General features: G+C 54.2%; 1 protein-coding gene across 2 annotated transcripts; it reads right to left on the bottom strand.

Moving 5' to 3' along the window:
• Positions 1-2,210: 2,210 nt before the first annotated feature.
• Lad1 (ladinin 1) lies at positions 2,211-17,714 on the bottom strand. 2 transcript variants are annotated; one of them, XM_005375181.2, is made up of 10 exons: positions 17,201-17,708; positions 9,278-9,415; positions 7,093-8,002; positions 6,491-6,595; positions 5,709-5,752; positions 4,205-4,277; positions 3,959-4,096; positions 3,568-3,654; positions 3,217-3,291; positions 2,211-2,886 (listed from the first exon to the last, which is right to left on the bottom strand). In XM_005375181.2, the coding sequence occupies exons 1-10, from the start codon at positions 17,236-17,238 to the stop codon at positions 2,881-2,883; spliced, it is 1,614 nt and encodes a 537-aa protein (XP_005375238.1). In that variant the 5' UTR covers positions 17,239-17,708; the 3' UTR covers positions 2,211-2,880. The 2 variants fall into 2 exon arrangements, with proteins under 2 accessions (XP_005375238.1, XP_013377673.1); XM_013522219.1 differs by lacking the exons at positions 2,211-2,886; positions 3,217-3,291; positions 3,568-3,654; positions 3,959-4,096 and adding an exon at positions 3,655-3,719 and having other exon boundaries at positions 17,201-17,714.
• Between the last annotated feature and the right edge of the window lie 9,190 nt (positions 17,715-26,904).

A 26,904-nucleotide genomic window follows, 5' to 3' on the forward strand; every position in this document is an offset into this window, starting at 1 on the left:
CCTCAAAGAACCCTCGGCACATGGGGCCATTTGCTCTGCACCCACACTGCTAGCAGGTTCCTGCCTCATCTCTCAGCTGATACTGTCCCCTTGGAAGTCCCAGCAGCCACTGAGCCCAACAGCCTCAATTCCAGGCTTATCCTGGGCTTGTGTCCCTCATGCTACCAGCAGATCTGCAGCAGAGCAAGCTGGAACCATGGGCCTGCTAGCCAGCATCCTAAGAAAGAGGGGGCCACAGGGAAGCAGAGGGGCTCACAGATGCAGGTGGAGGGAGCAGATTTAGACGGTTGGTAAAGAAGGAAGCAGGCTGTCCAGAGAAAGACAGAGCTGGGCAGCCTCCTCCCCCTGTCTCCCACCAGGGCCCAGCCTTGCCCCATGTGCTGGCATCTCCTGCAATGTAAAAGTGGCTTTTCCTAAACCCTCCTTTATCTTGAGCCACTCTCTGTGGGTCACTGTTCCTTGTAAGCCCAGCAATCCTTCCAACAGCGCATAACTTGTTTGCACTGATGCCTGGCGAGGGATCTAAATCCCCACAGAAGACCCCCAAGAAAAGCCCAGTAGATTCTTGGCATCCATAGACCATGGCTTTCACTGATGGCTCTGAGTCAGGGGTTTCGTCCAGAGAGCTGGGAGCACCCACTTAACTAAGGATAAAACCTAGTCCCTCACTAGCAGCCACACCTTAGCCCACCAGGGTGCTCCCCAGCTGATTTGGATGCCTGCATCTTTGTGAATAGTTACCTGCCGATGCTAACGGGAAGTGGAAGGAAAAACAAAAAAAAAAGCCACAGCAGTAGGAAGAGAAGCAGCATAGTGGGACACAAACCTGAGGACCCACGGAGGACAAGATTTGAGGGGTCCCGGGGCCATGGTAGCAGGGGGGCAGGGAGGATGGTGGGCAGTTTGGAGACCCATTCTACCTCCAGTGGGCATTCAAGCATCACCTCCTCCAAGAAGGCTCCCTTGCCCACCTGCATGGTCACACTGCCCTTTAGCCCCAGTGCATTTGTTTCCTCGTTTATCTGCTGCCTCCCCAATGGGATGAGGCAGGGCCCTCCCATGTTGGGTGGGTGGATGCAAAGGAGAGGCTGCCATGGACCTGTGGCCCCAGTCTTCTCCCCAAAAGCCTGCCCTGCATGGGCAACCCAGGAAGGCGTGCAGGCACAGAGGGCACTGCTTCTGGAGGGCTGCAGCTGCGGCACAGCCCCTCCACTGCCTGAGATGGGCTTCTCCTCCTAGGGACCTTCCAAAGCATAGGTCCTGAGCATCTAAAGTCCTTGGAGGTCATCTGCTTGAATCCTGAGGCTCAGAAGGGAAGTGTTCCAGGGTCACACCTGGAATTCTGGGCGGGGCCAGAGTAGCTGTGGTCTCCTGCATCTCCAGGCAGAACGCAGCCCGCTCCTCTCCCCTGCCCAGCTCCAGTCAACCCTCACCTGCCAAGCTGGGCATTTGGAGAAACTGTAGCCCAGATGCAGGGTCTGGGGTGCTCAGGGCAGGCTCCAGGAAGTGGCACCCAAGCTCAGGACAGGCAGGGCCCAGCCACAGGAGACTCACTGATGGAGGAGGCCAACCTGGGATACTGGGAATCCTGCACACATGGGGCTCAGCACCTTCTCTGCCTGGACCACAGATCCAAGGTAGGAGCCTCACCTAGGATCACAAAGACTAAGGCGAGGGAGCTGGGGCCTGGTACGCCATAGAGGCCATGCTCTGAGAAGCTTGGGGTTCCCAGGTGTGCAGATGGGGAGTGGGCAGGGCTCTGCACCTACTGTCAGCCTATCTGGGGTAGAGCAGAGCAGTCAATTGGGATTATGAGTTCGAGTGACTAAAGAAAAAAGCGATTTTCACACTGCAGCCTTAAGGAGATTGTAGGGAACCACCCTGCCTTTCTAGGCTCTTGGTTTGGTTCGTCCCGAGTTCCCTGAGGACTCGACATTCTCCAGGCCCACTCAGGGCACAGTATTAGCAGGAGGCAGACTGGGTTTGGAGGAGGTTTGGGTGTGTATGTGGCAATTCTAGACTCCCAAGTCACCAGCTCTGACCCCCAAGTGGCAAGTCCACCACCATACCGGGAGAACAGGGGCGATTAGGAAAATGATCCTCCCTCCCACCTTGGCCAAAGTAATTCTCCTCATCCCCTGCAGATGATTCTTGTTGGCAAGCACAGCCTTCCTTAGGAAGGAATTCATTTTTAAAGTATCACCCATTGCTTACACCTGAGAGTGAATGAGTTTATCAGATCCTTCCTGAGAACAGGTTTTTCTGAGAGGGCCGGGTAAGTTGTTGCATATACAGGCTCGGAGCTCCCGGCCAGGGCAGCAGGCCAGGGAAGTGGGGGGTTGCCAAGAACAAAGCGGGAGGTTGGGGCACATGGACGGAGGGTGCAGGGAGACCCCTTCCCCGCCTGGCCTGAGGGCCTCACAGGCACGAGCAGCCCACAGGCACTAAAGTGTGTAGGTCCAGGCCTCAGTGAGGGAGAATTCACAGGCACGTGGAGGCATCGGTGGGGAGCAGACGAGACGGGTGACACTGGAGATGGTCAGAGGCGGCCACACTGGAAGTGAGCAGCGGGGAGGCCTCTGAGGAGGACGCTGAGGCTCCACACAGCTGATGGGCTGCTGCTGGGTCCTGGACCTACAGTGTTTGCAGCAGGCCAAGGACATGCCACGTACAGCTGCCCTGGAGGCTGCACTGGGAAGGGGCTGGCTGCATGTCACTGACATTCCTGGTCCCCAAGGGCCCTGACCAGACAGGTCCAGAAGCAGAAAGGGGGGTGGGGCAGTGAGAGACAGTGGTGCTGCTTCGGGAGGCGGGGCCCGGCTTGAAGGAGGCCCTTGAGAGGCAGATTGGTAGGACTGTCTCGGCAGGTAGGCAGGAGTGTCACACCTATGGGGCCAAGGTAAATGAGGATGAGGGAAGGGGGTCTCTGGACAGGAAAACATCACTGTGCCAAGCTCTATCCCGACTTGCAGTCAGAGACCCAAAGTCTGCTGGTTGAAGCGGGTGGGACTTTGTGAGCTGTTCAGCAGAGCCAAGACTCCCCCAGTGTGCTCATGAGGGTCCAACCCACCCAGGCATGCAAGGACAGTGGCTCTCTGGAGACTTGCACAGGGTGTCTGCCGGCCAGTGAATCTGTGCACACAGGTGGAGGGGGTTCGTGTACACTGCGCACCCACAGCCCTCTGCCCCCGGGCCAGGCCCTCCTACTCCATTCACCTCAGCATCCAGGGAGGAGTCTGACTTCTTGGCCCACTGGGTCCTCTTGGCAGCTGCCAACTCTTTCTGGACCTCCTGGTTGGGAACATTAGGGTGGAGACCAGAGACTAAGGCAGGGCTGGCACAGGCATGGGATCCCCAGCCTACCCCTGCTCAGTGTGGAGTGGAGAAGGACCCCAGACCTATGCCTCCTCTCTGCTGCTGTCTGACATGCAGGCCCCCACAGCCACCCTCCCACCACACCATCTCTGCTCCTGAAATGACCCATTGCTTTGGGGCTGTCCCTTCTCTGACCCAGATCATTCCATTCCAAAAGGGCCCCACAAGAGCCACCAGGGAGAGACAGGGTACCTGGGAGTCCTGGTCTCCTGACTCCTGGGTCCTGCTAATCCACAGATTGAGCCTTGATGTCACAACCCCAGACAGCTTCAGGTTGTCCTAAGAAGACAGGCTCCCTCTCAGGGTTTGAGGCCACCAGCAACAGCAAAGCCTTTGCAAAGGCCCTGGAACAGGGACAAGATTCCACCCCATGCCCACGTCCCCCCAGTACAGGGTGAGTTCCTGGGATACTCCTGCCATGGGAGCTACGGCCTCAGCCAAGGAGACCCAGGCTCAGGAACCTGAATGGCAAACTGAGCTCCTGCTGACACTGACACATGAAAGCCATTTTCAGCCCTGTCACATCCTCAGAGACCTCCAGGCTCATCAGCCTAGAGACACCCGGCTGGGATTCACTTCTCACCTTCCGGCTGGAGGCTGGTTCTGCTCGGCTCTGGCCAGCCAGTTCCTTCTCAAAGAGGTGGCGCTTGCTGGCTACACCCGCTGGAGCCACAAAGAACTCGGTGCGGGAAGAGCCTTGAGACCTGACAGATTCTGATCTCTGGGGACAGAGACACAAGCCACTGAGCTGTGACCACGAGGTACATGGGCTGTGCCCACCACTCTGGTCAGGGACCCCACACCCTCCAGGTGAGTCCCCACATCCCACCTGTATAGCCGTGTGGTATCTCTCCAGCTTCTCTCCCAACTTGACCGTGCTGGCCGGCAACCTCACGCTGGCACTGGATGAGACAACCCAGATGAGACACCCACCTCAAGGTGGCCATGCCTGTCCCTGGGTCTGAGAAGTGATCCTTCTCACATCCCGCCACTTCAGCCAAGCACACATGGCCCTCTGTGGCAGAGCAAACCTAAGGAGTGACTTGGCCAAGGCTGAGACTACAGAAGTGAGGGACTGTCCTCACTTCTGGAGAAACAGTCCATTCAGCAGGACACCCCAGGATCGGGAACATCCTCCACAGCTCTCTCCACTCTCCTCCCTTCGTTTCCCACTTCCCGTCACTCCATCTCCTGAAGCTGCCCTTCCCCTACACTTCCCCTCAGCCGTGATTACCTCTACCTTCCCTACCTGCCATCCTCCTCAGCACCAGCAGGCCATTCCTACCTCACACAGATCTATTCCTGTCCCTCCAGCCCAGACCCCAGGAGCTAAAGGACAGGGAGTGAACTCCCTGGTGCACGCAGCACACCAAACTCTGGGGATCTGCTCCCACCTCCCTCGCAATGCGGGCACAGGCATTGTGGTGCACACCTGTAATCCCAGCACTCAGAAGGCTGAAGCAGGAAGATAGAAAGCTCAAGCCCAGCACAAGCAACTTAGTAATTTAAGGAGACCCTGTCTCAAAATAAAATATTTTTTAAAAGGGTTGGGGATTATCTCAATGCAAAGGCCTTGTGTTCAATCCCCAATGCAGCCAAAAATAAAATAGTTAAATGCCACTCCTCCAGTTTTCCAGCTGGAAATCGCACTGGCACGGTGATACCTACCCGCTCGCTGCAGCCCCTGAGTGCCCATCCATCCTGTGCCTCCCAGCGTGGCTGCCTCTTGTGTGTTTAGTGGCCTTTCATGGGTTGCCAGAGGGCCTCACTGTGTCTTGTCTTTGTTCCCCTCCTCTTCCCTCCCCAAACCCCAGGCCTCACCTAGTACAGGAGGCCTCAGTCTGCATCGAGAGGGCGGCTGGACGCAGCTCGAGTGAAATTCCTAACGCAAGCACAGCTGCTTTTCAGGTCCTACTGCGGTTTTCTTTTCAACACAATCCTAGCCTACTTGTGTCAACGTTACAGGCCATGGGATACTTGTTACACCCGCACAGCCCCAGACCCCAAACCCAGGCCTGCCAAAGCAGGCTCCTCCCTCTCTGCACTGCTCAGAGTCTCCCCCCTCCCTCCTGAAGGGGGGACTAAGGGCTCCTCCCCTTCAAAGCCCCACCTAAGCACTGCCTCCTCCAAGCCGCTCTCTGACACCTCCCCACTACCCACCTCCCAGCCCTCAGTCCCTCCTAATAACCACCACCACCCCCGTCAGATCTGGAGGCCGGCAGGAACTGTACCCCACCCCCTGCTGCCCTGTGACACAGCCTGACACACAAAGAGGGGGCAGGTGCTTGGAGAGTATAGGACAGGAGAGAGCCACCACCTCCAGGCCGCCCCACCTGCGGGTTAAGGTGGTCTCTGAGTTGTCTTTCCTGGGGCTCATCTGAAATGAGAAGGGGGGCCACTGGTGAGTGGGAGTCCCTGGGAAATCTGTAGCGCCCCCTCCCTCAAGGGACAGGCCCAGCTCTCTGGGTACTTCCTCCTCCTAACCCCCACCACTTAGAGGTCCTTGCCTTATCTGGGAAGTCCCTGCCTCCACCTGCCAGTCTGGGTCCAAAGCATTTCTCTGCCTCCTCCATCCTTGCTCAGGGGACCTGGAACACCTACCTGCCTACCTGCTCAAGAGCCCTGACAGCATCAATCAACCTGTGGCCTCCAGCCTCCTCCCCAGGCCCTGGCATGCATTGGTCACAAGGCAGTCAATCAACGAGTGAGTGCGTGACCGGGTACACAAACAAACTAAGAATACATACTGGGACAAGGCTAGATGAGGCTCTCCGAGCCACACAACTGGGACAGGGGCAGAACAGAGAGCATTAGGAGAGCCCGACCGCCCCCGGCCCTAGGGAGAGGCTCCTGGGTGAGACCAGAATGAGAGGGCAGAGCTGGGTTGGGGATGTGTACCATCTTCCTGCGGCTCTGGCCTTCTCCCACTAGGTGGCGCTGCTCATACGTTTTGGCACTCACAGGTCGTTAACTGGCTTGCCGTGGGAATCCAAAGCCCCTCTCTATCCAGAGGATCTTCTTGCCCTCTAACTCAAGGCCCACATGCTGTAAGGGATGTTGCTTTCCTTGGTTTACCCACCCGTGGATTGGTGACAAGGGTACCCTGGACTCTCACCCGAAAGGAAATGGTCCTGGGGCTGGAGCGTTTGAGAGAGGTGCTATAGGTGACCTGGGTGGGTGAAGATGTGTCTGCCTCCTCCTCCTTGCTGGGGATTTTCACCTGAATGGAGCAGGGGAAGTGTCACAATCGGTCTAGAACTCACCTTCCTTGGTAGAGGTCTAGGCCCCTGCCAGGCCCAGGTGGCCCCTGAGCTCCAACTGTCATGGGGACCCCATGGGACGGGCTCATCCCAGGAGCTGCTGGAGTAAGGGACAGTGAGATGGCCCTGGGCCTTACTCTCCTGCCTGTGCCCCGGGGCAGCCAGCATAGTCCCAAGGGGCCAGACCACCAGGAAGAGCTCTATAGGAGATCCTCTGGAAGGACCTGAGGCTGCCTGCTGGGCTGGATGAGGAGTGTTACAGGTTTCCCATTGCTCCCTGCCACACCGCTGTTGGCCCTTTCAGCTCCAGCAGCCTGCCTCTGCCTCCCTGTCCCGTTCTGACAGTAGCTGCCATGGCCAGCCTGCAGGTGGGAGGACAGGAGGCAGCAAGGAGCAGAGGCCACGGGGCAGGCCTGGCAGGGAGGAGAAGGGCAGGAGAGACGGGAGCACTGCCAACCTGGAGTGTGATGGGCGGGAGGCGGGAAGCCACAGCTGGAGAGCCGGGCACCCTGTGCTCCGGTGCCGAGGAAGTCGGGCTCTTACTGGAGACAACCCTTCCTATCGGCTCTGGGGTGCTGGCCTGGCCTCCCCCAGAGCCCTGGGGCTGCTCAGATGCTGCCACCTTCTTGGGGGACAGCTTTGTCTCTGTGGCCAAGGACTTCTCAAAGAAGGATGCTTTCTCAGACACCCGAGAAGACGCTTTCTCTGGCGGCTTCTCGGAAATGCCGACTTTTCCTAGAGCTGTTTTCTTGGCCAGCATAGGCCTTTCCTCTGACGCTGCTGTCTTCTCAGACACAGACGCTTTCTCAGGGGCTGGTGACTTCTCAGAGTCACTCGATTTTCCTGGAGCAGACTTCTCTGGGCTGCCTTGCTTCTCCAGCACTGCTGTCTTCTGGGACGCAGCTGTCCTCTCCGGGACCTGCGACTTCTCAGAGAGGCAGGCTTTCTCTGAGGCCAGTCTCTTTGTGGGTGTCTTCTCTGGCGCAGAGGACTTCTCCGTGACCAAGGTCTTCTCCAGAGCTGGAGCCTCCTCGGGAAGTCCCTTCTTCCCCACTCCTGGCTCCTTGCTTACCAAGCGCTCCTCCTCCTCAGCCCAGGGGCCCCGCTGCTCTCGGCTCAGTCTCCGGCGAGGCAGGGCCTCCGGTTCCTTCTTGGGTGCCGGGGGCTGCTGTGTGGCCTGTTCAGGACTAGAGCTGTCCCTTCCATCCTCTGCCTCAAGCCTCTCCTGCATGGGGGCAGCTTCCATGGCCTTCCGCCTCTGCCTCCGCTCCTGCCGCGTCCTGAGGATAGTCTGGATGTCTTCATCCGTATCTTTGGGGTCTGGGGGTGGTGGCTTGGGCACCTCTGTTTCCTCCACACTGGGCAGCCTGAGTCAGAAGACAAGAGATGAAATCAAAAGATATGAGAGGGACTCTGAGAGAACTTGACCCAATAGAGATGCCACCAGGGCCACCAGGGAGGAGTCCAGGAAATCAGACCCTTACCTTCCCCACCCATCACCATTGCTTAATAAGGATCACTTGTATCTGCTCTACATTTTGGGCTTCATTTGAACAAAGTACTCCATGCTCTTTAAAAAGCTTAGAGACCCCTATAAAATCCAACCACTCCATGATCAGGCACAATCAACAAACATGTGCCAGGTCCTGCGCTGGGCTCTGGTGGTCAAAAGGAGCAAATGCAGTCCCCTTAGAGCTTAGAATGAGACCAGAGGTGTTCAGGACTTGTCAAAGGTCACACAGCTAACTGGTGGGGAAGCTGGAAGTAGAACCCAAAGCTTCTTAGGCATCACCCCATACACCTACGTCACCTGGGTGGGGCTGGGACTAGGTGGCAGCCACAGGTTCGGGTCAGCTCAGGGCACACACCCTGGTCTCCCTTCTCTGGGGGTCACACGGGAACAAGAACAACACAAAAGAATTGCCCAGGCCCCTGAGCACTTTGTCTCCAGCAAAAAAAGGTTCTTTTCTCCCACCACCCTGCTCTCCATCTAATTTCATGCAAATTAACTTATTATCTGAGCCTCAGTTTTAAAATCTGCAAGCTGGCCTTATCAGGAGGTGGAATGACACAATATTCAGGCCATGAGAGTACCCAGAACAGTCCTGGCACACAAGTGGCACCCACTGTGTTCTCGGCTCTTCTCCTCCTTTCTCCCATAATCCCAGAATGTGACGCAAGATGGGGCCCTAGGTTCCTCCGCCCGGGTGTGAGTTACGGAGTGCTCGGGCTGCCTGGGAAGAGCTGTGCCACAGAAACTGACAGTCTGGGTGGAAATTCTGGCCTTGCTACTCTTTTAGGTATATGATCCCTTCAAGTCACCTCAGCCCTCTTCCTCCCTGGTTCTCCCACTGCAAAACAATAGGATACGGGAGGATTAAGTGAGCTAAGTCCATAAAACATCCAGCTAAGGATGGGCTCCCAAGTGGTCTCCACCTGTTAGGCTGAGGGTAGGACCTGGTGGGGCCGCAGAGGGAAGGTGAGGAGCTAGAAGCTCACCTTCACACCCTTCAGCCTCTTTCCCTGGGCCTGGAGTCCCTGGGAGGCCAAGCACATTTCACGTAGTCAACCTGGGACAGCTAAATCAGTCCCTGTCGCCTAGGATGCGACCGTGATGTCCAGCCAGTGTCCAACCCAAATACCTCTCAGCGGCCCGCTGGTCTCCATTCTGGGTGAGCCTGGGAGCCTCATCCTCCGTGGTAGAGCTCAGCTGACGATGCCGCCGCCGGCGTTCACGTTCCTGTTCCTCCTCATCCTCCAGAGTCCGCTGCCGGGCCAGGCTGGGGGAAGAAGCTGAGGGTCAGCACAGCCCCTAGACATCGGGGAACCCTTCCCACGGCACTCCCCAGACTGCCCGGGCTACCAGTGGCCACACAGCACTGGCAACAAAGACTGTCAGAACCAAGAGGTGCTACACTGTAAAACACTCACTGGACTTCCAAGACTCAGGATGAAAAGCAAAATGTAGAACATATCACTCAGAGTTGTGTGGCTGAGCATGGTGCAGGCACCTGTAGTCCCAGCTACTTGAGAGGCTGAGGCAGGAAGATCCCCTGAGCCCAGGACTTTAATGCCTGTCTGGGCAATACAGTGAGACCCCCACCTAAAAAAATTATGTATATTGATTACATGTCAAAACAATCATTTGGATTTATTGGGGTAAATGAAATATACTATTAAAATTATTTCTATTTCTTTACCTTTATTTTCTTTAATGTAACTACTAAACAACTTTAAATTTGCATTGTAGCTCATACTGTATAGTGATATGGCTTAGAACTAAAATGTCCCCTCAAATTCTCATATGTGTGGAAAGTGGTTGGGTCATGGGGCACTACATCCATCCTTGCTCAGCAGCTGAATGTGCAGCTAGGAGGTGTGTCGTGTGGACTTCACCCAGAAGTTTATCTCCCTCCCCAACTCTTCTTTCTCTCTGCTTCCTGGCCACCATGCAATGAGCAGCTCTCCTCCACCCCGGCCCTTCCACCATACTGTTTCTGCCTTGGGGTTTGTCAACCATGGACTGAAACATCTAAAACCGTGAATGCAAGTAAACACCTCCCCTTTCAAATTGTGGGTGTCAGATCCTCTGTCTCCAGGATGGGAAAATGATGAAAACATGGGGCCATTAAATTTCTATGAAATGTGCTGGAATTTGAGAGACCAAGGTTTTTCTCTCAGCACCACTGACATTTTAGCCAGATAATTCCATTTGGCGGGGCTGGATGCAGGAGGTTTAGCAACATCCCTGAGTTGTGGCAACCCAAAGTGTATTACCACATGTCCTGTGGGGGCTAAAATCACCACAGATGAAAACCACCATGCTGGACTCTATTCTAGACTCCAGGGTAGAATTGGGGGCTTCCCTTTCTGGGGTGGCTATTGATGAGGAAAGCTAGGACTTGTTCTGCTTGAAGGAAGCAGATAAACTTGACAAGTTCCTTTCTCTTTCTGGCCCTGGAATTCTTAGATAGTATCCCTCAATGGACAATTGCAAAGGAATTTCCTCAATTAATTCCCCACCAAGTTTCTTAGCCATTAGTGGTGGGGGCAGGGGAACACTCCCAAATAAGACCAGTTACACCTGGCAAAGACCCTGGTGTACTTTCACTGCCCAGGAGCTCTTTCACCCGTCTCACCTGTATAACTTGAACTTGTTCAGGGGAGAAAGGGGACCCCACATACTCTATTTTGTTTCTGTCTCTAGTTATCTTTCACTTATGTGACCAACCAGGGCCTCTCACAGCCAGCCAACAACCAACCCCCATGTACTCTGCACTCACATACATCTGCCCATCCAGCCATGTGTCAATCCAAACACCCACCTCTCAGGCACGTTGCCACTTCCACCCTCTTTGCCCACCTGCCCTAATGTCACGTTGCCACTTCCACCCTCTTTGCCCACCTGCCCTACCCACCTCTCCACCAGCTCATCTTTTCTCCATCCACTCACCCTTCCCCCAACCAGAGCAAGTGAACTTGCTAAGCAACTGTGTTCTGTGAGGCTCACGAAATAACACAGCACGGCCTCTGCCCTGAAGACACCCACCATCTAGTGTTCTAGAAACATGTTCACTGATAACCGTCAAAACCAAGTGCAGAAGCTGAGTGAGAGAATGCCTGATGACTATGGGCCAATATCAGCAGGAAAAGTTCACAGAAGAGTGAAGCAGGCCAGGATCTCACTAAATGAACAGGATTTCAATAGGGGTGATAGGGGCTGGGCAGAAATCGGCAACTCGGACAGAAGGGAGAGATGGAGCGAGCTAAAGAGGTCAAAGGTACAGGGTTCGTAGGGGATGAGGTGCTGTGCTTCACCTAGAAAGGCAGCACATTTGAAGAGGGGAGCAGCAGGCTGTGAGGGGCAGCTGGGCTGAGCCTTCCCAGGCACCTCCCTGTGGCTCCCCTGCGCCCTCTGATGCCCAAGTCAGAAGGTTCAGGAAACGGCCTCCATCTTCCCATCCAGACCTATGGCATTCCCTCAGCATTGTCAGGGACCAAGCCCTCTGCTCTCTCTTGCCTTCCCGGCCTCTCCCTTCCTGGAGAACATCAACCTGCAGCCAAGCCTTGGTTTAAGGTGGAGACAAGTTCTGAGAAAACAAAAATCATGCAAACTCACTAATTTTGTACACTGAATTGCATCTTAAATGCACCTAGAGGCCTCCTGAAGCAGAGTTCCCTCAGACACCTTATGAATGTGGAGTCATTGGTCTGGTTTCTGGTCCTCCTGCCCTGCGCAAGTCATTTTCTCCTCTTCCCCAGTGTTTGCTCCTAAAATAAAGAGGATGAGCCACATAGTGCTTCTGGTCTCTCTAGGTCCCGCATCCCATTTACAGAGCTAACATTCACGAAACAAACACTTTTTTGCACCTACTTGCCAGGCCCAATTCCAGGAGCTGGGACACAGCAGGAAAGGAGACCAACAGAGTCTCTGCCTTCATAAAGCACACGATGGGAGTCACACAGTGAGCAAGGACACAGGTGCATGAACAAAATGACATCAGCTCCGTGTCACAAGAACAACGGGCCAAGGTAAGTGATGTGAGAGAGTGTACTGCTCCAGAGGCCTCTGTGACAGCTGGTCTACAAGGAGGTGCCAGGGTGAGGGCAAGAGCAGAGCCCCGGCCTGAGGAGCTGGGCATTCAGCAGACAAGGACAAGCTAGGGCTGGAGAGAGGCCTGTAGGCAAGCTGGATAGGGAGCAAGGGCACAGCAGAGGGCCCAGGAGACCCCTAGTACTTAGCATGGTGGCCTGTGCACAGCAGATGACAACTGTAAATGTCAGCTCTCAGCACTGCAGGCTGCTGCTCTTCTTCCTCCTCCTCCTCCTCCTCCCCCCCACTTCCCCCTCCCCTTCCCTCTTCTTCTTCTTCCTCCCCCTCCTCTCCCCTCCCCTTCCCCTTCCCCCCCCTCCTCTCCCTCCTCTTTGTCCTCCTCCTCCTCCTCCTCCTCCCTAGGAATCTCCAAGCGGGTGCCTTGATCCAGAAAAGCATAAACTGGGGAGCACAAGCCTGAGCCCACAAAGGTAACCTGCATAGGGAAGGCACCTGCACATCAGCCCACAGGGAAGGAGCTGCCTTGGAAGAGCATCATCTAAACCCTCCCGTTCTGCCATCAGAGCAGCTGTTCTTGGTGACAGCCTCATCCCCATCAGTCACACCTCTACTCCACCCCAACAGCAACAAAGAAGGGCCCCAGCCGAACTTCTCCCCTGTTGGCCTTGACCACAGAACTTAAGTAATATTCCCCTGGGCCTTCACATGAGCCCTGTGAGCTCCATGTATCTGCAGATTCACTCATTCGTCCACTCGCTCACACAAACTGGTCTCTTATGAGCCAGGCTGATAGCCACCTCTGTTTGACTTCTCTTATTCAGACTTCCTGGCAGCTCTTCTGCTTTTCATCTGAGGTCACCTCGTCAGCTCTCTTCTTCTCTAGATGCACCCCTGCCCTGGTTTTAGTTTAGGAACAGCTCTTGCCCTCCAGAAAAGGTCCATATACTGCAGAAATTGACCCACAAAACCCAAAGCTCCTCCCACCACCACCACCACCACCACACCCATAGCAGGGCTGGGCTACTGCCTCCAGGATTCTTTGGTCCTGAGCAACCTGGTTCCCACACGCCACTCTCAGCCCTCAGGGAAGCTGCATATTTGTTTATCCTCCTATGCAGTCATATATGACCTGTGATCTGCCTGAGCCTGGTCTCCTCAGAAGTGACTCACTCCCCAGGCTGGGCCAGGGGTCTCCAGAGCTGCTGTAGGAGATGGGCCCCAAGGGTCCGCCAGTGGTCCCAAGCTTTACCCCAAGACCCCACCACTCACCCGTGACATGAGACATGGCCACCACCCCTGCTGCTCAAGAATCACAGGATACCACCATCACCACCCTGGGGAGGAATGTTATCTCCAATAAGCAAAGATTATTGGCCTCTAAAGAGGACAGAAATGGGAGCAAAAGAAAGGCAAAGGTCAGTCCTGGGCAGGTGCATTTGTTGTAACCTCAACAATAAATCCATAACAGAGGCTTAGAACAGGACGTCACATTGGTTGAATACAATGAAAAATAAACCAATAAGTAAGAGAATAGAGGAGGAGATGAGAATACTAAGAATGCTAGGCACTATTCTTAGATTTTACAATTCCTGGACATTAATCCTCATAAATCTGTATGATAAGGTGGTATTATCTCCAATTTACACTCAAGGAGGTCCAGAGGGGTTAATAACTTTACAAAGACAGCACAGTTAATACAAAAAAAAAAAAAAAATAGGAAGCAAGATTCTGATCTAAGTCAGCCTTTCAAAACATCATGCCCTTAACTATGATATCAACTGCCAGACAAGAATGGAGGGGTTGGGGGACCACTGGTCCTAACCAAGAGGCAGTACCACCTTAGGAGGTCAACAGCCAAACACATAGTAAAGGAACAAGGGAGCCCTGATGCTCCAGGATTCTCTACCCCAGGACAAGCCAGAGCTCAGGGCACTCAGAGAAAAAGGTCTGAGGGAACCCAATGACCCCAAGCCCCAGAGCCAGGCCCTAGGTGGAACCTGCAGGCCTCAACAGCTGGGGATCCCAGTCATTCTCATCAGCTGATGCCACTGCCCTGGGAAGATTCCCACCCCTCCTTCCTTCTCCAGAACCCTCCCTTCTACCTCCTGGCCTGCATCTGGGGAATCACAGTCCTCTCCTGGCTCCATGTAGGGCTCCTGACTGCACCAACTCCATCCTTTCGGGATGGAGTCCTTGTCCTCTTTCTCTTAATTCTAAAGCCATCCTGCCCTGCTGCTCACTGGAGAACTTGTTTCCATCTCTCCCCAGGGGTTTTCTTCTTGATGTCTAAATTCTATCTACCTTACCGCAGGAGTGTAAGTACAGTGCTTGTTAGATGTTTTCTTTAGCAGTAGAAACTATTTTCCCAAGTTGAATCACATAAGGCATCTCAAGGCTCAGCTGCTCTAGTTAAAGTCGGAAGAGGATGGGAGAGTTGCCTTGGAAGCATTTTGTGAACCCAAGGAGCAAGGGTTAGGAAGGAAAGAACAGAAAAGGGAGTCCATGACCTTGGGCCAAACTTCAGGCCCTGAGCAGGCAGGCCTTGGGCTCCCCTTCCACTTGCTCCCCTTCCACTTCCTGAGGCGTCATTGTGGTCTGAGGTCCCTTCAGGCCCAGCTGGTCTAGGGGGAAGTGTCAGGAGAGCTCAGGGAAGTGCTTGGAGGTGGGAGGGCTGCTCAAGGCCCAGGCAGGGAAATGATTAACCAGGGGCTGCCCCATCCCAGGCACCCTCAGACCCGCCCCTCACCCCCTGCAGACAGGCCTGGCCTAGCTTCACCCTCACAGGTCACCAGGTCAGCCCAGGGAGGAAAGGACAAGGCTGCTGACCAGAGAAGCCAGCCAGCCAGCTCATCACGGCCCCCATCCCAGGGCTGGAGCGTCTGAAGCTTACTTACTGCCCAAGCGTGCTGCAGGCTGGCCCTCAGCACCGCTCCTGACTCCCCACCTGGGCGCTGGCTGGAGCCACACTGCTCACACCCTCTGCACAGTCCTCCCCAGCCTGGGAGCCTCAGTTGACAGTGACTCACAGCCCTTTCCTGCCTGCCCGCCAAGGCTTGTTGTTCAGTCAGGGATCAGAGCAGGAGCGGTCCTCTATCCCGGGTGCCTCCTCAGGGTGACTGTTGGCAGCAGCTGCATCTGCCCACAGGGATTGGGGGAGGGCCCAGCAGGGAGGGCAGGCAGGGGCTCCATGGCAGGACTGGTTCCCCAGGCTTCCTGCTGCTTAGCCTGGACATCCCATGGGAACTGGGCACCCCCCCTCTGCAGCCACACGAGTCCATGTCCATCTCAGCAGTGGCCAAGCAAAAAGACCGGACCCCATTCCTATTTTAAAAATCCCAGTGGCCCACCTGTTCCCCCCATACACACACACATTCATACATATCTATGAATGCTCTCAGACACAAAAACACCACCAGGATGTACGCTTCTGAGAAAGTAATGTCTGGTTTGTATTTTTAACCCAGTTCACAGTACTGAGGTCTTCAATAAACATTTCACTAAACATACTCAGACTTGCAAGCTCCAAACTCAGCACCACGAGAACCTACTGCCCACACAGACATCTCATCACTACATCGGCCACAAACACGCTCGCCCACGCACACGACCACACACATACATGAACATGCGCTCGGAAGCACAATATGCCCACACCTAGAGCCCTGCCACATCAACCCCCGTGGACACACATGCAGAGTCCACAGCCTTGACCCCCAGCCCCACCCTCAGCACCGACCTTCCCTGGGGTGTGTCCGACCTAGACAGCAGCCTCGGTTCTTTTTCCAGAGCACTGGGTTCCTTCCACTCTCAGGGCTTACCTTTTCCCCTCCCTAGACCCCATCAATCCCTGCATTTGGGGTTACTGGGCAACAGTGCTTCAGAGCATGGTGAGGTCCTGAGAGTGGGGAGGTGGCCGCCAGCTCAGGAGAACTTCTAGAGTCCTCAGGGTCAAGGGTGGGAGAGGGGAGGAGGAGATTTTAAGTGCTGGAAAATTCATGCTGCCTTGATGGGGAAGGCCTGCGGTGCCCACATTGTTGGAGCTTCCCGGGCTGCACCTGCAGAGACAGCCCTGATCCCATGCAAGGCCTGACGACACCCACCTGGGAGGAACCGAGGGGTCAAAGGGCTACTTCGCGGGCCTGTTTCCTTGGGGACAAGGTGTATAGGTTGAGGGGCAGGGGGTGTTTCCTTTTGGAAGGATGAGGAGGTAGAGATCACTTCAGTAGCTCTGGAGAGAGGGGGGCTGCCCCAAGAGGAGTCACCAACCCCCCGGGGCACTGCCTGCAGGACACTAGCCCTTCCCCACTCCTCAGACCCTGACACACTGCCCAACAGGCAGGGATGAAGTATCCAGTCCCCTGGCCCTCTGGAGACCCGTTCTCAAATAAAGACTGAAACATGAAGGAGTCAGCAGCAATCTAGAGGCCCCCAAGCCCAATGACACCCCAAAATGCCATACTTAGAATTTGAGCCTCCCTTATTTTTCCCCAGGGGGCAGCAGGGCAGCAAGAGGTGGGGGAGAGTCTGATCCTATTCACAGATCCCTGTTCAGCTGACCCCATAGACGTCACTGTCCCTATTCTCTGTCCCAAGAGGGCCTGGGTAACACTTCCCAGGAGTCCACTCTAGGACTCCACCAAAGACATGGAGCAGAGTAAGAGGCTTCTCTCAGAAATAAGGCTGAATCCTACCAGGCCCCCAAAATTTACACACACACACACACACACACAAACGGGGTCACACCGTGCCTGTCCAGGTGTGAACAAGCCTTTTTCATGCACCTAATTTGGGACCACAAGCCCCGACGGGAGGTCAGGAAGCTATGGAGGTCAGATAACATCTGCCGGATCACCTGAGGGGTCCCGCGTTTGCCCCCAATTCCGCTCCCTCTGAGAAGCAGCAAGACCAGGATCCGGTCTCCGCACCAGGGTCCCAGGAAGGGGGAGAAGTCGATGCCAAGGGAGAGGACACCCTGGGTGCGCCGCGGACCCAGCCGCCGCGAACCGCTCACCTGGACAGCGCCGACCAGTCCTTCCTGCCGCCGGACATCGCTGCAGCCGCGGTCTCCGCGTGCGTCCTGCTGCGCCGCCGCCGCCTCACCTGCGCCCCTCCCCCGCCCAGGTAGGGTCACATGGCCGCTTATCTCACCCCGCGCGCCCCGCGCCGCCGCGCCACGATTTGCCGACCCGGGAGCGGCCTCTGGGGTGTGGGCGGCCCAGACAAAGCCGCATTGATCTCCGCCCGGGCTGGGCAGGGCCGGGCCGGTCGCCGGTCGCGATCGCTGCACGGACGGTCGCACAGGCCACGGGCAGCACCGACGGGCGCCCGGGCTGGCGCGGGGCTGGTCGGCGGCCCCGGGCGAGGGCGGGAGGCTTCCTGCCCAGAACCAGTCGGACCAGCTTGGCGCCGGGCCGCCTCGCCGCGCAGGGTCGGCGCCCGGAGTGCCAGGGAGTGGGGCGGAGGGCGGGGACCCGACGATCGGGGTCAGGCTGAGCTCCCTGCCTGGAAACCGACTTAGCGCGGAGAAAGCCAAGAGCAGGAAGCCGAGCGGAAAAGTTAGAGCGGTACCGTGATCCGGGATCTGGAGCTTGGGCAGCTCTTCGGCCTGCACACAAATCCCGCCCCGTAGAAAGCTAGCCCTTCCCGAAAGGAGACCCAGACTCAAGTCCGCAGATGCTGGCGTGCCCACAGCCCACTGAACCCCAAATGTGTCATAGGCGCCGGCCCTTTAGCTCTCTGCAGGGCAGAGGTTCGGCTTTGCTCCCCGGAAGAGTGATACAGATAACTGGAACTAGAGGTCTGGAGCGACCTGAAGCGGCTCAGGTACCACCTGGCTCCTGGGAGAGCGAGCCCCTGTGAGCCAGTGCAGGAGCCCGCGGGGCAGAAACGACAGGCGCAAGTGCTCTGGAATCTTATCTTCCCTGATGGTCACCCGTGCTGGCCATGCCCTGCGGCCCCAGTTCCAGCCCGGAGAGGGAGTGGGCACAGCCCCAGCACCCAGCACTGGAGAGATGGCAGATAGGATTCTCCTGGGCTCTGCTGCCCAGCCCTAGCCTCTCTTGGTGCTAACCCAGAGCCGGTGGTCTCCACAGTGCCCTGCAGCTTCCAAGCCCCGCTATGAAGGGCTCCCTGCTGAGCCCTCAGCGGCAACAGGCACAGCCAGCCAGCTAGGGTGGGGAGCTCCCTCTCAATGCCTGCTCTTCCCGAAGCCTTCCTTCTTCCCAGAGGAGGTGAGGGGTGAGGCACAGGGAATGAGTGCTCAGCTGGGATTTTGGAGATAGGGCTTTGAGCTCCATTCTGCCTTTTCTGAGTGATGTGATTGGGGAAAGTGGCCTCAGTTTCCCCATCTATGAAGTGGGAATAATGACACCTTGCTCTGCCACCGTCCAGGTTTCAAGAATCAAATGAGTTCCCTGCTAGTGAAGCTGGAGTGAGTGCTTTGGAGGTTGACAAGGCCCCTGAGCAGAGTCCTGAGCAGAGACCAAGGCAGGACTCTAAGCCTTCGAAGGGAAGGAGAAAGAGGGATGGGCAACAGAAGTGTCCCCGGACGTGGTTCATGCGTGCTGGCATCTCAACAGAAAGAAACATGCTCCTACTCACGGGAATCCTGGCTGTGCCAGAAACACTTCATGAAGCCAGGGGACAGTGAGGTGTCTAAAAGCCCCAAACCCTCCAGGCCTGGTGGCACACATCTACAATCACAGCACTCTGTGGAAAGCTGAGGCAAGAGGATCTCAAGTTTGAGCCCAACCCCAGCAATGCATAGAAAAAGGGAGACCCTGTTTCAAATATTTAAAGAGGGGTGCTGAGGATATAGCTCAGTACGAAGGCTCTGGGCTCAATCCCCAATGCCACAAAAAATAAAATAAAAATGAAAGGGCTGGGAGTGCAGCTGTTGGTAGAGCATTTACCTAGCCTGCCCAAGGCCCTAGGCTCAATCCCTAGTACCGAACAACGTAGAAGTAAATAAACAAATAAATAAATAAATAAATAAATAAATAATATGGGGACTATCCTGGAAGTAAGTGTCCAAAATGTCCTTTGAGGGCAGGTATGTGTCAGACTGTGCTTGAGGCTGGGTCAGCGTATAAGTTTCCTAGGACCACCATAACTAAGAGCCATGGACTGGTGGCTATAAACAATAGCAATTTGTGCTGTCACAGTTCTGAAGGCTAGAGGTGTGAGGTCATGGTATCTGCAGAGAAATGCTCCTGTGGAAGGCCCTAGCAGAGACTCCTTTGCTTCTTCCTGGCTTCTGGTAGTTGCTGGCAATGCTTGAAGATCTGTGACTTGCAGATGTATTACTCCAGTTTTTGTATCCATCCGCACATGGCATTACTTGTGTCTCTGTCCAAGTTTCCCTCTTCTTGTAAGGACAGTAGATTAGAGCCCACCCTAGTTCAATATGCTGTCTTTTTAACTTGATTACACCTGAAAATACCCTATTCCAAACAAAGTCACATTTACAGGTTATGAATTAAACACAAATTTTTAGTTCTACTCACTGTGATCAGCGAGTGGCTTTGACAGTCAATGACACAAAGATGGTAAGGGCTTGGTTCCTGACTTCCAGAAAGACATTTCCAGTCTAACAATGAAGATTCACAGACTGGTGTACACACACACACACACACACACACACACACACACACACACACTGGAGCTATTTTGTAATAGTCCACAAAAGAATGAAAGGGAGTTTGAGCAAGGGCAGCAGGAGGAGGAGCGTAGCAGGTGTTGGGAAGAGCTTTGGAAGGCTGAACTGTCAGGTCTGAGTTGATTGACTCTTGCTGGTGACACCCATTCCCTGGTCTGAAGGCCTGGATGAACATAGATGGCACTGATGAAACGGGGACTTGGGAGGAGGAGACACAGGGAAGAAGGTGACCAGAGGTTCTGAGAGTTTCACAGTCTCAGTGTGACTGACATTTTGGCCTGATGAGTCTTGGCTGTGGGGCTCCTGTGTGTGTTGGAAGATGGGCCGCGGCATCCCGGCTGCTCGTCATTTGAATTTAAGGTGCCTAAAGATAGAATAGCCAGGGGCTGGGGGTTTAGCTCAGCGGCAAAAGCGCCTGCCTGGCAAGCGCAAGGTCGTGAGTTCGGCTCCTGGTACCGGAGAAAAACCAAAAACAAAAAAAAGATAGAATAGCCAGGGGGCGCCGTGTAACTGGCAGGATGTCAGTGGAGGAGCTCAGCAGGCTGTTTTCCAATGTATTTGCCATAGCATCAGGGGTAAGTAATGAGTAGGAAGGAGAAAGGAGTGATTGCGTGTGGGCAGGGAGGTTGGCATCTATGCCCATGTCCTGGCCCCTCAAGCATCTTGTGGGTTTTTGGAGGGGAGAAAGTACGTCTTATTCACCTCAATGTCCCTTCAACTCTATGCTTGGCATGGTTGGTACTCAATGAAGTTTTGGAGAATTGTTCTAACCCTTCCCACTAATTGATTTGGGAAAAATGAGAAAACGCAGGTAGCGCAAGAACCCCACTGTGGGTAACTTTGGGAGGTTGGGTCACAGAGAAGCTGAAGTCAGGGTGCTTCTAAGCATCAGGACACTTGGCTTCCAGAGCCTGGCAAAACCAGGATGTGGAGCCTCAAGATTCTCAGAGGGTAAGTGGTATGCCCTAGCAAAAATGAAGGAAGGACTGGACATGGTGGTGCATGCCTGTAATCCCAGCACTTGGGAGGCTGAGGCAGGAGGGTTGCAGTGAATTCAAGGCCAGCCTGGACTACATAGCAAGACCATGTCTCAAAAAGAAAGGAAGAAGAAGGAAGATGTTATTCTTATCCATCAATAGTTGCAATCCTGGGTAGAGAAACTCTTGGACATGAGCCTCAGAAGAGAGGCTCATAGATGTTCAAAGCAGTGACCTTGGTAAGAACAGAACCACCTAAATGTCCATCAACAGGAAAGCAAGTGAATAAGTAATGGTAATTTCATCATTTCATGGCAGTAAAAATGAATGAATTTCCATTATCAAAAGGGATGAATTTATAACCTGAACTTTGAAGAGGAAAAAGACTTACAAGATGATGCAAAACTAAACAGTATGCTGATTAGAGTTTCATAGACATGTACAAAGTTCAGAAAGAGAACCCAAAAATTATACGATAGCTTCCCCTTACCATTGAAGAACACATAGTAAGTCCCCTGAGAATACCTGAAACCACAGACAGTACCAAGCCCTACGTATACTATTTTTTCTATGTACACACTTATGATAAAACTTAATTTATAAACCAGGCACAGTAGGGATTAACAGCAATAACTAATAATAAGGGGATCTGCAAGTACCTGAGTTTGACCCTAAGAATGCGTGGGTGCAGGAGAAGGAAAGAAGGGGAAGGAAAGGGAAGTAATAATAAAATAGAACAAGCCAGGCATGGTGGTGCACATGTGTAATCCCAGAACTCGGGGGTTTAAGGCAGGAGAATCAGAAGTTCAAACCCAATCCAGACACCTTAACAGCATGTTGAGACTCTGTCTAAAAAATAAAAAAGGACTGAAGATGTAGCTCAATATGAAGGATTTGGGTGCAATCTTTGGCACTACATAATAAAAGAAAATACAACAATTGTACCAATATGTTGTGATAAAAGTTCCAGCATCACTCCTCTTGAGCTGTGGGGCTGTTATAAAGTGAAATCAGAGTTACTTGAACTCAAACACTGTGCTATCACATGGTTGATCTGATAACAGGGATGCCTGCTAGGTGACTAGGAAACCACACAGTGTGGACTTGCTGGAGAAAAGGGTGATTCATGTCCAGGGCAGGATGGCACAAGACTTCATCCCACCACTCAGGATCAAGTGCAATTTTCAATTTATATGCTGTTTATTTCTGGTATTTTCTATGTCATATTCTCGGGCCCATGTTGACCTCAGGAAACAGAAACCATGGATAAAGGAGCACGCCTGTAAACACAGAATTGAGGACAGTGTTTACCCTTGTGGAGAGAAAGGCCGTACGATTGGGAAGGAGCACACAGGGCTTCAAAGTATTTGCAGTATCCTAGTTCTTAAAAGGAGTGGTTGGTAGAGGGGTGTTCACTTTATGAATCCTTAAACAGAGGTACACACATTTAAAATGTCAGCGTGAAGCTGGGCCTGATGCTACTCCCCTGTGACCCCAGGATTCTGTAAGGCTGAGGCAGGAAGACTGCAAGTTCTTAGTGACTGAGCAAGAGCCTATCTAAAAATTTAAATAAACAAACAAACAAACAAAAAGGACCGGAGATAGAACTCAAGTTTCTAAAGCCCTGAGTTTAATCCCCCATACCAAATAAATAGAAAATTTTGAAAATAAAATGTGCTGGTCACTTCCTGCAGGGAGAGTCCACCAAGGGAGGGTCACCACGACTGGGAATCCCCTGGACAAGGCCAGGGATTTTTCACCAATTCCCAGCTAGAGCTGGGGGAGGAGTCATCTCTCCTTCGCCCTCCCTGGAGGTTCTGAGGCCCCAGAATGGAATCCCCCCAGTACAAGCCTCATAAGCAGCTTCTTTTCCAGGAAGACCAGAGCAGAAATCTGGGGGATCCCCAGCCCTGACCAACTGGTGTGGGTGTCACACTTGACCTTGTAGTTCTATTCCCCTTCTATCTCCACTGAGAAACCCCTGTACCTGTGGCACTATTCAAGGAAGAGGAGAAAAGAAAATGAATGAGGCAACGAGACCCACACCCTAAAGACTCCAGGGCAGCAGCCCCTTGGCTTTGGTTTTTATAAACTAACACTTTAAAAAATATAAATATTGAAATGGTGTTGCCTGCACTTATTTTGTGAGTTAAGAACACTAGAAAATGATAATTACCACCTACTACCCCCTCCACCTAGATAAAGTAAAGGCTGTTTTAATACTGAAATAATAAAATGAAGGTATGTGTGCTTTCCTGATAAAGGAGTGCCTTAGCCAGGCATGGTGGTGCGTGGCCGTAATTCCAGCACTCTGTGAAGCTGAGGCAGGCGAATTACAGTGTTAGAGACTTAGCCAAATTTATCTCAAAAAAAAAAGAAAAAAAAAAATACAAAGCTGGGGATGTGGCTCAGTGGAAAGACCCTGGGTTCAATCCGAAATACCACAGTCAATCAATCAATCAATCAATCAGAGCCCTTTGCATTACAAATATTCAGTCTTATGAAAACCACAGCACTCATGGCCTGATTTCCTCACTGTGAGGCAGAGTGGTTCAAACATGGGTCACACAGAGCCACTGGAAGGAAGGTCTCTGCTCTAGTTCAAGCCACACGATATCCATCCTACTGCTGGCCGTTGGCCAGCTCCCTGGACATGTGCCCCCATGTATCAGGTGCCCTTCACTGAGCAGCCAAGGATTCACACACTCTCCCCCAGGGGCACACAGGGGAAAATGCCTGGATCCCCCCAGCCTGAGCCCACCAGTGAGGGAGGTTCACTACTGTCACTGGAGCCAGTGGATGCTGAGCTGGGACCAGAGATGGGCAGGATGCTCAGGTCCCCCAGCATCAGCCTTTGGCTGGGATTTTCTCAGTAGACTAGGAGTCTGGGGACCTCTGTCCCAGCCTCAGTTAGTTCTGTGACCTTCAGCAAGTCACTTTCCTTCTCAGGGTCTCCAGATGGGCCCCCTGTGCCAGTGCTGCAAGGTTATCAAGCCAACCCTGCTCATCCTGGGCTCCAGCGGCCCCACAGGCCAGCTTGGGAGTAAGTCCTGCAGTATAGAACCTCCACTGCTTTGCGGGACTCGCAGACATCACGGAGTGTGGAGGAATGAGAGCCTCGATGGTGTCAGGGGAGGAAACTACAGTCTGGTCCCAGCAGCCTGTCCAGGCTTCAGCAGCTTGGTCACCCACCTGGAACGAAACTGCCCCCCTGGTTGCCCAGCCCAGAGCCTTGTGGGGAGTGTGACTCACTTCGCAGGGGGTCATTGTGGCTAATGTTTAACTGGGTCCCTCCTTCCTCAGGGCACTTTAGCCCCAGTAGCACTGAGTGCTGGCCCTGCTCTAAGCACCCCTGCTGCTAAGTGGTTCCAGACACACAGGTGGTCCTAAGGGGGAAGGGGCTTGCATCTGGCCTCCTGAGGGCTCCAGGACAAGCACAGTGGTAACAGGAGGCATCCTCACTTAGTCCTTCCTAACAAGGAGGGAGGAGCACCAGGCTCATCTCCAGCTGCAGAGGGAGGGTGCCCATCCCTCCCTGCTCAGATGTTGTGTGTTGGTTCATGACAGGCATCCCCCAAAAAGCCCCCCAGGCATCTCCCTACAGCTGGCACCCTACCTCACACTGGCATCTCATTTCAATGTTTGCCCCTTGGTGGGCCGGGGGAACTCCCCTGGTACATATTCAAGGCCCCTGACCCCAGCCGTGTCTCTCAGACAGTGGCTTACTAGGCATTACTGAAGCAACTCTAATCCCAGAAAAGGAGGCCCCTCACCAGAGGGGAACCTGAGTTCAAAATCTGCAGTCTGCAGCTGTCAGACCCTGAACCTTAGAATGAGCTTCATAAACCTTCCCAGGCTCCATTTCCTCTCCTGGAAATGTGAGATCTTTGTATCTACTTCCTGGGTTTTGTGAGAACACAATGGTATAGTTTTGAAAAAGCACTTAGTATATGCATTTTTGTAATTATTGAAATATTCATAGAATCATGGAAATGGGGAATGAGTGAGTGAACTCTGACAGATGTCCTGGGTTAAATCCCAGCCCCACCCCTTTCTGTGTGGCTGTGGGAAGTCCTTAGCCTCGCTGTGCCTCAGTGTTCCCAGTACTGCACTGGGACGGTAATCGTGCTTTCCAGTGGGCTGTTGTGTAGCTTAAATCACTGCAGCACCTGGAGTGGTGCCTGGCCCCGAGCAATGTGCTGTGCATGTGAACCCAGTCAGTGAGAGGACCCTGCTCCCAGCCCTGGTTGCCTCTGACCAGGCAGGGTTGGGTGGGCTCCCGCTGGGGAGAGGGCCCAGGGCAGAGTCAGAGCTTGCCAGGAACCATGCCTCCACGCCAGGCCCTGTTTGTGGCCTCAACTATAGAGTCCCCCAGACCCCCATCCCACTCCAGGGAGCCCTGGCAGAGCATCCTTCCGCTCGCCCTCTGAGGCTCTCGGTCTTCTTCTGTAGGAACCACTGGCACCTGACTTGCTCTCCATCTGATCTCAAGGAGATGGATTAGGTCTGATCCCATCTGGATGCCAGAGGAACCTAATGACCTCCAGGAGCCCTCTGCATGGGCCTCTGCCCTTTCCCAGAAGGCCACAGGAATGGGCGTGTCGGGGGCCCCACCTCCTTCTCCCAGGAGCCCTCTGCACCCCTGTGTTTGCTTTGAGTCAGGCGCAGGGCTCCTGCCTCTGTAGGGCAGGGTGGAGAACCCAGGCTACAGAAATCCCAGGTTAATAGACCACTGACGAGCCGAGATTTGGCTCAGGAACGTGGGGCCAGGCTGTATCGAAGGGAGGGAAGAGGCAAAGCACAGTGACATGCTTTGGAACCCAGCCAGCTGGGAGGAGCCCTTCAAGGCAGGGAAGGGTGGGTTTCTGTGGCTGCCCAGGCACGACGCCTCGCCCCGTGCTCCGTGCCACAGACCAGCCCCGTCAGGTTCCCCAGCTGCATATATGTGACTGGGTGTGTCTGTCTGCAAGCTGGTGAATATGGTGGAAGGTGTGCTCCTTTGCACACATCTGCCTCTCTGCACACTGTTCATAGTAAGGACTCAGTACAAAGTGCTGTCTCCCCTCGTGCACCCCACTCTGCTGCCTCCCACTGCCACGATCCCTGGAGGGGGCTGGCTGGATGCCAGACCTCGCCCCAGGGGGTAGCTGGCACTGTACTTTGCACCAGCCTCTGGCATTTACGACAGATAATACACTGAGATCAGAGGGTAGAGCTGGGCATCCACAGGAGCAGGCAAAAGGAAGGGGAGGGTGCTGTGCAGACAGCTCAGCCTCTCCTGGGGCCAGTGCTGGGGCAATCAAAAAGCCAGAAGGCCCAAGGCCTGGGGCCAGGCTTGTAAAGTTAGCTCAGGAGTCACCATGGCATCACCCTGAAAGGTCAAGCTCCACTCCAGCCCAGAACTTTGGTCTCCGCTCCTTAACAGCCTCTTTCCTCCTCCATGTGTGGGGAAGAAGGGGCCACCCCAATCCTCATGCCACCCCAGCAGGCCTGCACCTGCATTGGATTCAGATATTACTGCAATGAAGGAAGGACCTGACCCAGGGGACAGACCCCTGGCTGCCCCACCTCAGAGCAGTCCTGGGGAATATGATCAGTGCAGGACTGAGGGGGAAATAATGGCAAGGAGAGTGGATGGAGGTGGAGAGAACAAGGGTCCTAAGGACCAGAGAGCCGCGGGGACAGTGATAGAGCAGCCACCTGGTGGCCAGGATTGAAACTGCAAGGTGCCCCTGCCCCACTGCCCCAGATGATCCAGGTGTTGGAGATAGCAGTGTGAAATCAGGCAAGACAAGCGACTCCACAGAGAGGCTCTCTTGATGGCTGGAGTCCAAAGTGGGACCAGGTCTGTCCTCAGAGGTCAGGGCTTTCGTCAGCATCCTGGATGTGGTAAGGGTATGATGATGTCACCAGGACCAAGTGGGAAAAGCCCACCCCATGGGGACCATAGTGGGACCTTAGCAGGCAGCCACCCAATCCTTAGCCCTCCATTCTGATCCTGAGTTCCTGAGTGCACATGAGTACCTGGCCTGGCCCAGCCCTCTCCACTCACACCTGCTGTCTTTCCTTTCTGCTGAGCAC

Source organism: Chinchilla lanigera, unplaced genomic scaffold, assembly GCF_000276665.1.
Source record: "Chinchilla lanigera isolate Chin_1 unplaced genomic scaffold, ChiLan1.0 scaffold00005, whole genome shotgun sequence".
Classification (NCBI taxonomy): Eukaryota; Metazoa; Chordata; class Mammalia; order Rodentia; family Chinchillidae; genus Chinchilla; species Chinchilla lanigera.

Coding starts and splice junctions, on each gene's coding strand:
- Lad1 (XM_005375181.2), bottom strand. CDS start 17,238: ATGTCCGGCGGCAGGAAGGACTGGTCGGCGCTGTCCAG. Junction 4,278..5,708: donor GAGACCACCTTAACCCGCAG/GTGGGGCGGCCT, acceptor TGTCTCATCCAG/TGCCAGCGTGAGGTTGCCGG. Junction 3,292..3,567: donor CAGGAGACCAGGACTCCCAG/GTACCCTGTCTC, acceptor GTTCCCAACCAG/GAGGTCCAGAAAGAGTTGGC.